Source organism: Pezoporus occidentalis, unplaced genomic scaffold (assembly GCF_034315485.1).
Source record: "Pezoporus occidentalis ecotype Australia unplaced genomic scaffold, CSIRO_AGI_Poc_V1 ctg169, whole genome shotgun sequence".
Taxonomy (NCBI): Eukaryota; Metazoa; Chordata; class Aves; order Psittaciformes; family Psittacidae; genus Pezoporus; species Pezoporus occidentalis.
This window is the reverse complement of record NW_026913521.1, coordinates 2,089,889-2,099,025: the sequence shown is the minus strand read 5'-3', so window position 1 is coordinate 2,099,025 and position 9,137 is coordinate 2,089,889. Positions and strand designations below refer to the sequence as shown.

Here is a 9,137-nt window from a genome sequence, read left to right as displayed (position 1 = left end):
CACGGTGGAAGATGCAATTTACATTCAATTTGCTAATAAATGTCTGGTTTGCACACATTGCTGGAGCTGTGGGCACCGTAAGAGGGCCAGGATTTGGGCAATACACTGAATTTAATGTCGGGAAAGAACCTCTACTAACAAACCGGCATCGTCATTAACAAATTCCACATGCCTCTCTCAGCCTTGCTAGACCAATAAAAAAGCATAAATGAGGGAGAATGTGGAGCTCTGACAGATGCAAATCTTTGATTCTTGGAAGCACAGTTTGGAGAATTATTTTTAGATGAAATTTCTTGTGAGGGGCAGCTGCAAGCCTGCAGTGCCTGAATGTACTTTTAAAGTTTCATTTCTCATAATCCCTTCACTGCTGCAAATGACTTCAGAGAAAAGAGTCCTTTCAAAAGCCACTTTCTGCTTTTCTACTTGTAGGGGATTTTTTTAGCAACAGAAATATCCCAGCAGCTGGATCTGCATGGGGCAGGCAGAGGCTCTGGGCTGGTTCTGCCCAACCAACAGGTCCTAATGCAGCACAGGCTTTGCCTGCTCAGAATCCAAGCCCTGGCCTCTATTCTGCTCTTCCAATAACTGACAGAAGGGTGTAACAGCTCACTTAACAATTTACTACTTGGTGTTGTTACAAGAAGAGGTAAAAACAAATGTGTTTTCAAGCAAAGCCTGGCTATTAAGCATTGCATCAACTCATATGACTTCATTGAACGCTTTTATTTCAACAGACTTGGGAGAAGCACCCATGTGTAACCCCCCAAAACACTTTTGTCCCCATGTCTCCCATGACAGATGCTTCAGGAGAGGGACAGCTCATTGCAAGTGGACCCACTGAGGTATGTGCTGCCTCTTTGATGTGCTGGTACCACGTAATGCATAAGCAGCTCTTATTTATCTCCTTCTCACCACTAAATTGGGCTCCTGTCTTCCACCCTGATGTCAGCTTTCATGAAATTTGCAGAGCATAATTATCTGCCTCTCTTTAAAACCAGAGCGAAAGTGGAAAATGGATTCCGACTGCATCAGGAAAGGGACTGACACAAGGACAAAAGCAGTCGTACAGGACTCATTTCCTTAAAAACAAGCAAGAAAACCTTTCCTATTATGCAACTGCTGTTGATTTGTTACAGGCTTGTATTTCAACTGAAGCAATTTTCACAGAGCAAAAAAGAAAACAGGTAAAATTAGATTTGTCAATGTTTCTTTTTATTCGCCCTGCACTGGGTGTTCCCCCTCTGTGGTGCAGCGTAGCTCCAGAGCTTGGCATCCATCGCTCCTCAGGATACAAACGCAAGAGCCACGCCACTTCCCAAATATACAGCCCACCCAGTGCGATTAAAATAACACTTCTCTTGTATGTTGAGACAATTGCCGTCGTCTCATCACTGACTGTATGGACTGCAAACCTGTCACAGTAACAAAACCCACAAATGTTCTACACAGTAGAGAAAAATTCATGAAATTCCTCAGTTCGTCCAAAACCAGACCAAAGACATTCCATCATTTTCATTTCTTGTCCTTTTAAATAGGTGGTGATGAGTCACAGACTCAAGATCATTTCCTTGAATCCAGATGGCACAACTTCACCACACTTGGCAACTTCGGATCACTTCCCGTAGAGCTTGTATTCCTTCCATGGTCTTGTCCTTTAAAGCCATGGCGAGAAGAACGGGTTTGTTCCCAGCTTCCTGAGACACAAATGCCACCAGGTTTTTGGCACAAACATGAACGAGGGGCTGAAAAGCAAAGGCAGACAGATGTACACTATCACAGCTGGGAGAACTCTCCTGCATGAGCTGGGAGAGTCCTGCAATGACATGGAACGTGTTGAGAACCTGTTGACACATCCCTGGCAGTGTTCAAGGCCAGGCTGAACGGCGCTTGGAGCAAACTAACCTAGTGGAAGGTGTCACTGCCCGTGGCAGAGGGGTGGAACTGGATGAGCTTTAAGGTCCCTTCCAACCCAAACCAGTTTGGGATTCTACACTTCTATGATGCTGGACCCAGACTGAGCGTGCAGTTTGTTGGGAGATTCCAACATGACTGGGAACAGACACGCAGTCTGGCTGGTCAGCACAGCCAAGGTATGCACCCAGCTGGCTTAAAAGGGAAGAGTTTGGACACAGGAGTGACATCCACCCAAACCACCCTGAAACAACTGAGCTGGAGCTGCACTTTAATCGAGTTCTGCACCAGCCTGGATATCTTCAGAAGCTGGTATAGAGAAGCTTTCCTGTCACTAATCCTCCCACCCTAACCATCAATTTCCTTCCACTAATCCTCCCACCTACCAAATATCAAATTATATGAAATGCCATGGATCAAAATGCCTCTGCTTCCACCATAACCAGAGTTCTGAAGAAGTCTCCAAGTGCAGGTTTTGTTTAAAACCTTGTTGCTGATGAAGGTATGTTAACATACAAGCTTGGGAAAAAAACTTACTTTTGCAGCTCCTAAAGACCCCAAAATAGTGGTTTTTTAGTCTTTTACAGCATGTCTAAAAGACGTGTTGGTTTTGATTTGAATAGAATAATAAAAACCAGAACTAAGTAGTGATGCTGAAGGAGGGAAGAAGAGGCGTATTATCTTCTCAATGAGGTTTCTTTAACAAGAAAAAACCAGGAACAGAATAGCACAGACTATTTCAGTTGGAAGGGACCTACAACAATCATCTACTACAAACCCACAGCCAATTCAGGGCTGACCAAAAGTTACAGGATGTTGTTAAGGGCACTGTCCAAATGCCTCCTAAACACTGACAGTCTTAAGGCATCGACCACCTCTCCAGGAAGCCTGTTGCACTCTTTGACCATCCTCTTGGTAAAGAAGTGCTTCCTAATGTCCAGTCTGAACCTTCACTGCTGCGGCTTTGACCCATTCAACTTGTCTAGGTTTTATTTACACCCACAGTCATGTATTTTATCAGAAGGATGAGCTTGGTTTCAGCTACCAGTGTGGTATGGAAGTGTGCACCATCCCAAGTGAGGTTGTTAATGGGGACAAGCAGGAAGACAGCAAACCAGTGAAAGCCTTTCCTTAAAGTCTGATCAATAAAGTTGGCAAAATGATTTAGAAATATGATGTTACAAAGAGAACAAAGGCACTTCCCATCTACAATAAAACACAAAACCAGCTTGGGGATGGAGGGGGTCAGAATTAGCAGACATCATACCAGGGAAAGAAAAGCACCTCCCAAACAGAGAAGGGAGTCTATCACTGAAGAACAAGAACTCCGTAAGGGGAAGCTACAGGTAGAATCAAGAACTTGTGTTGCTAGAGATTTTCCAGTTAAGGTGAGAAAGTAATATTTGATAGCTCCAACTCTGATGGAAAGCCTCATATTGTAGCGCTGTAACTTTGTGCTTTAATGGCCGACTAGCTGACGCTTTGTGAAATACATTTTCTTCTGCGCTCTCTCCAGCTTTGTGAAAGGGTCGATAAAAACTCATTTTGTTGAAGCAAAACAAATTAAACTTTCTCAAGGGAAGGCGCTGGCAGGCACAGCTGGGAGAGGGCAACTAAAGTCCATGATGTGGCTGGCACAGATTGGGGGGGGGGGGGGGATGTCAAAAAAAGAAGGAAAACAACCTCACTGGGAACGGAAACCCAAAAAAGGCTATCAAAGGGTGCATGTTTGATCTTGTAACCCTTAGATCAATAGGAGCTTTATCAAACCGGCCATAAACACAGCAAAGCAACCCTTGGAGAAGAAACAACAGCTCCCCAAACCACTCCGTTCAACTTCTGTTATGTCAAGGCGCAGAGGAGCACCACATGCTTCTGATGAACCCCTCGGAAGAGACTCTTCAGTTCAAACACCAGTGAACTGCTGTGATCCACCAACTTGCACAGCCCCACTTACGACATTCCCCCCTTCTTATCCCTGCCGCCTGCATATCCGCTCTCACCTCGTCCTTGCCCAGCAGCACCTTTGTGGTGAGCGAGGGCCTGCCCACGTTGTCACCCACTGTGTTGGGGTCCACATAGACGATTGTGCCCATCTTGCCGTACTGCGTGACTACCACGAGGACGGAGTTGGAGAACGCTGTGCACACCACCTCTGTCGGCACCCCGCGTACCACCTCCTCTCGCTGCTTGGACATCACGATGGGGTTCGCTGCCATGGCTGATAAGAAAGAACAAAGCAGCAATGGTAATAATAAAACAACATTAAAAACACGGGCTATAAAAAGCCTGAATCCTTCCTTTGAAATACCCAGTGTTAACAGAGCACAAAAGCATCTGGAGGTGTGTGTTGGTGCAGGCACAGCGATCAGCACCCCACACCCCTGATGGGGATGGGAAACCTAACTGCCCCGCCGCAGCCGTCCGCACAACGAGCTCATCATGCTTTAACAGCAGCCGCACCTACGGAGCCATGCCCTCCCTTCCCTCGCAGCCTCCCAGCCGCTGGCACCGAAGGGGCGACCCCCGAGCCCCGCTTTCCACCCGTGCGCCCCGCAGGCCGCGGCGCTTCCCCCTCCCGCCGGGCCGAGTCGAGCCGAGCCTGCCGGGAGGCCTCTACCGCCCCTACCCGCACCGGGCCCCGCCGTGCCGCCGCTCTCCGCCCAGGCCCGCCCCACCGCGGCGGAAGCGGCGCCTTTCCCCTCCCTCCTCCGGCCGGCGGCGCGGGGCGATGGCGGAAGGTGATGGCGATAGCGATGGCGGCGGTGCGGGCCGGCCGCGGCGCTTCCCTCCCCTCAGCGCCGCGCCGCCATTACCCGCCGCCATTACCCCCCCTTCTTCTCAGGGACGTCGCCCCTTCCGCCGGCCTCATTCCGATGCCGTTTTCCCGTTTTTCACCCCCGTTTTCTCCGCTCCCACCCACCGGGTGTTGTTCAGCCCCCCCCCCCCCCCGAGCGTGCGTTCCCATCAAACTAAGGGTGGTCTGGGACCTTGGGAGCAGCCGTGTCCTCATCCCTGTCCTCCCCTTGTCACAGCTGGTGAGATAAGAGGCACGTTTGGCACCAAACCACTTCACACATGGTCCAGCTGCTTCTTGGGCGACATGTGGGGCTTGAGGGCACGATGGCAGCTGCCCCGTGGGGCTGTGATGGGAGATGAGGACCTCCGTGGGAAGAGCGCAAACCTAGATGCTCATGTCCCATGAGCAGTACGTATAAACATCTCTTTCTGTTGATTGCATACAGGTAATGCAGTGCTGTTTTTCCCGTTTGAAATACTCATGAATAGTAACTCTGAGCAGTGTTTTATACAAAGCTCTTTCTCAGAGGTTTGCAACCTTCCAAACTAACAATTGCTGTCTCTAAAACAGGCTCCAGTCCTTACTTTCTGTGTGTTATCTCTCCCTACCGTCATTCCCACCGCGCACAAACTATCCCTGCTGTGGCTGCAGCAATAGACCTGACTTGTGAATTGTTCAGGTAACGCCTCTTAGGGATTTAATCTTCGTTTGTTTTGCATTAGAAGTTGCAACAAAACTTGGCTACGGGGAGAGGATGTAAACTTTGTGCTGAGAATCCCTTAAGGCACCGTTAGAGAGCAGCAGAGGTCCATGGAAAGGCTTTTAATGCGCCAGGTTATACTTGTGGTTAATCCAGAGCCTCGATGCCTCTTCGGCGCTCCTTGCAATCTGGTAAATAGTCTGTTTTCCAGAGCTGCGAGGAAACAACATTCCTCTTCCTTGCTTGCCACAGTCACTCGAGGCTTTGCCTGTTCCATGGAGATAATGGCAGCTCTTGCCAGCAAAGCCTCCTGACTCATAAAGAAGTTTATTCCTGCTCTGCTTTCTCCAGAGAATAGTTTTACTCCAGGGAACACAAAGGACCAGATTCTTCCTGCCATCCTTGCCAGACTCCTGTCTTATTTTTACACAATAAAGAGAGTCCGCTCTAGTTCAGATTTACGTGGAAACACTGCACTTTGCTGGTTTGGATTGGTTTGGGACAAAAGAGTTGTCTGCAACAGTTTCAATCGTTTGGCTACCTCATTTTGGCATGGAGCTGAGGTGGGACATTGCAAACTCGAGAAGCAGGTGGCAGGAGGTGACGGGGCACTGAGTCTTCATCAGTGAAAGTAAATACATTAAAAAAGAAATGAAAGAATGGAGGAGAAGGCTCTGTGTGACCGAGGCAGGGGATGGAGCTTTGGGAATACACACCATGGCAGATCATGGGACCTTTCCTGAGGGGTCCCTGTCTGGCTGCCACCTGCTTCCCAGCGTTTTCTGGCTTAGAAGAAAGTGTATCTGTGCTTACACTTCCATTATCTATAGCAGTTTCCCTCCAAAGATCCCTAATCACATTGCAAGCATTACTGCAAACTCTCTTTAGACATAACAGTATTAATATACTGCATTTTATGATCTGATGGAAATAAACAATCGGGACAGGCAGCAGTTCAGAGTCATCCAGTCCTTGGCTGGAGATTCTGCAGGATTTCAGGATGCTTTCTTTGCTGCCGAAGACACATAAGTCATGCATGTCTCTCTCTCAGTTACAGAGAAAATCAATGACTCTGCAGCCCCATACTTTGACAACAAAACCTACCCATAGTATTGCAGCTTTATACCTTTATTATTATTCATTTGAGCGGTTTCTTACCACTCTTTAAACTGCTTAAGTGCCTCTGTGTGTGTAGACTGGAAGGAGGCTGCTTTTTATCGTAAACTTTGCATTTTTTTTCCAAGCTGGTTTTATAAGAGCAAACGTGGAAGATCCACAGAGCATCCGAAATGTTTCCCACTTCCTTTGAAAACTAGACACACAGTGTTTGAGGACATCCATTAATAATCCTTGCTCTTGGGAGCACCTAGCTATCAAAGTGCCGGGTTGGTTTATTAGTTTACAGGTTATTACTTCTCTAGTTTAGATTTCTCTCTTGTATCTTTTATGATGCAGAATATAGACTGTGAGCTGGAACCTCAGGTGCAGCTGCGCTCAGGGCTGCGCAGCCAAGGAGGCAGGAAAGGAATTAGTTTGCTCCCTGATGCGGGAGCTGCTTGGGAATTATTCTGACCCTTGTTATAAATTGGGTAAGTGAAGCAGAGCAGCCTTTAAGTGCATGCTTTTGGCCAGACAATATCAGGGATGCTCCTCTCCCTCTTATTGCTGTTACTGCAAGGTCAGGGGGATGTGGGTGGTGTGGGGTTGTGTGTGTACTCTCTCCATGGGGTCGTGTCAAAGGAGTAGGAGGGATGGGAGAAATCCACCTCCTGGTGCTTTGAAGCAGTTTCCACTGCATTTAAATAGAGCCTGGCAGAAGCAGAGTTCAGAAAATGCTGCTGAATTGAGGCCCTTGCAGAAGGCATAGAGGAGCACATCTGGGGCTGTTCTCAAAGACTAGGTTTAACCCCAGAAGTCCCTGCCTGACTCTCTCTGCAGTTAGTGGAGAGAGGCTTTGTCACTGCTTGGTGCAAAGTGGCAGCACAGCTTTGAACCTGGCTATCCGCAGTCAGGAGTTAAACCTGCTGTGGCTCAAGCTGGCTGTTTTATCTCCTGGTTTCTAGATTTCAGGCTGATGTAGGTGTGGGCCTGCCAGACATCACCAAAGAGAGACAGACAGACAGACAGAAATGGGGCATCAGGTTTGCAGGGAAGCCTGAGGTTAAGATTTGAGCAGCTGAGGAGTTTGATGTGTTCAGGGTTAGGTGATAGCTGAACAGCATTCGCAGAGTTAAAGCTCTCAGGCTGTAATTCCACGTGATCATACCTTGAAGGAAGATGAGGGCATTCTGGCTCTTCTGTACTTTGGTCGCTTTTCTGTGCTCCCTAAGAGAACAACTAGCATCATTTCTTATTCTGAGAGACATGTCTAAGAGGTTTGCTTTGTTCTGAAGTTGTCCATATGGCTCTTATTGTATGGGCCATCTCTTACTTCATTTGTTCCATGAATAAGAGGAAGGCTAAACCGATCAATTAGGCATTGCAGAACCACTCTAAGCTATTTAACTGTTGATTAAACACTTCCCCCCCCCCCCCCCAAGAGTAGAATTCAGCTGGAAAAAAGAGTCTTTTAAGAAAAGATAATGCTCAGAAACCACATTATTCCCTTTCTGTGCGAGCTGCGTATGTGAAATGGATGGATGTCTTTGCATGCTGGGGACTATCAGGTCATGCTGTTTTCTTCTTTCAGGTCATGCTTGTTTTCTTGCGTTTGCAACTTAGTAAGGAAACATCATTCTTTGTGTAAACAGGAGCTGCCCACATATGAGCACTAGCATGTTTTTTTTCTGTGAAAGGGTAGGATTTAAACCGTGGCAGTAAGCCAGCACGCTCCGGCTGGGCTTGGAAGCATCTAGGTAGCAATTTGACTGGAGCCCTTTGGAAGTTACTGTTTTTTTAAGTCAGATTTAGCAACGTATAAATAGAGGAGTACTCCAGGAGCCCTTGTAGGACTTTGTTATGCTGTGTCATTTCTGTTTCCTGAGCTGCTGGGCAGGCTGAAGAAGGAGGACTCCAGATCCATGGGGCTGGGATGAGAAAGGAGCTCCCTTGGTGCTGGCAGAGTTTTACAAGGGGGCTACTGTTGAGGTTGCAGAGCCTGACAAAAGTCAGATAAGTCACATCTACAGAAGAAAGTTGCTGAAAACAGTTTCTTGGGTTCCTGGTCTCGCGGAGCAGTAGTTTTCATATATTCAGTACTTTTAAAACCATCAGATCTTACATTTCTTTGCAAAAGATACCCAGGAATTATTTCAGCAGCCACTGAAATGAAAATGACACTCTTGAAATATGTGGAATTTATCTCCAGAGCAGCTTCAGACTACCTAAGAGAGCTGAAAGAGCTCCAGGTACCTGAAAGAGTCTGGATTACATCATGCAGTCAAGCTGGTGCTGCCTGATAATAACTTTTATACCCAATATTTATAATGAAATATCAGATGTCTGTACTGGACACTGTAGGCAGGGTATATGGAGCAGGCAGAGTCATTATGAAGCCAGGTTGACTTTAAGTACTGTTTACATAATTTTCACTTGTCAAATAACAGCCCTACATAGATCTTGGCTATGACAGCGCCTGTGGATGGTATCATCCATCAACAGATCCACCCTGTAAACAGCAGAAGCTTTGCATTACTGCAATGGCTGAAGAAATTATCTCCATGGATCAGTAAAGACAGCAGTAATTGCCATAAAGCTCACTGTAGTTTATGCAAGAGTTTTTCAGTT

The 9,137-nt window shown here is 47.2% G+C and overlaps 1 protein-coding gene across 1 annotated transcript; it reads right to left on the bottom strand.

The window, feature by feature from the left end:
• Window positions 1-704: 704 nt before the first annotated feature.
• PSMG3 (proteasome assembly chaperone 3) lies at window positions 705-4,737 on the bottom strand. Its single transcript, XM_062613613.1, is given in 4 exon segments — window positions 705-1,742; window positions 3,915-4,132; window positions 4,541-4,701; window positions 4,703-4,737. Coding segments are annotated over 4 exon segments (567 nt in total). The 3' UTR covers window positions 705-1,589.
• Between the last annotated feature and the right edge of the window lie 4,400 nt (window positions 4,738-9,137).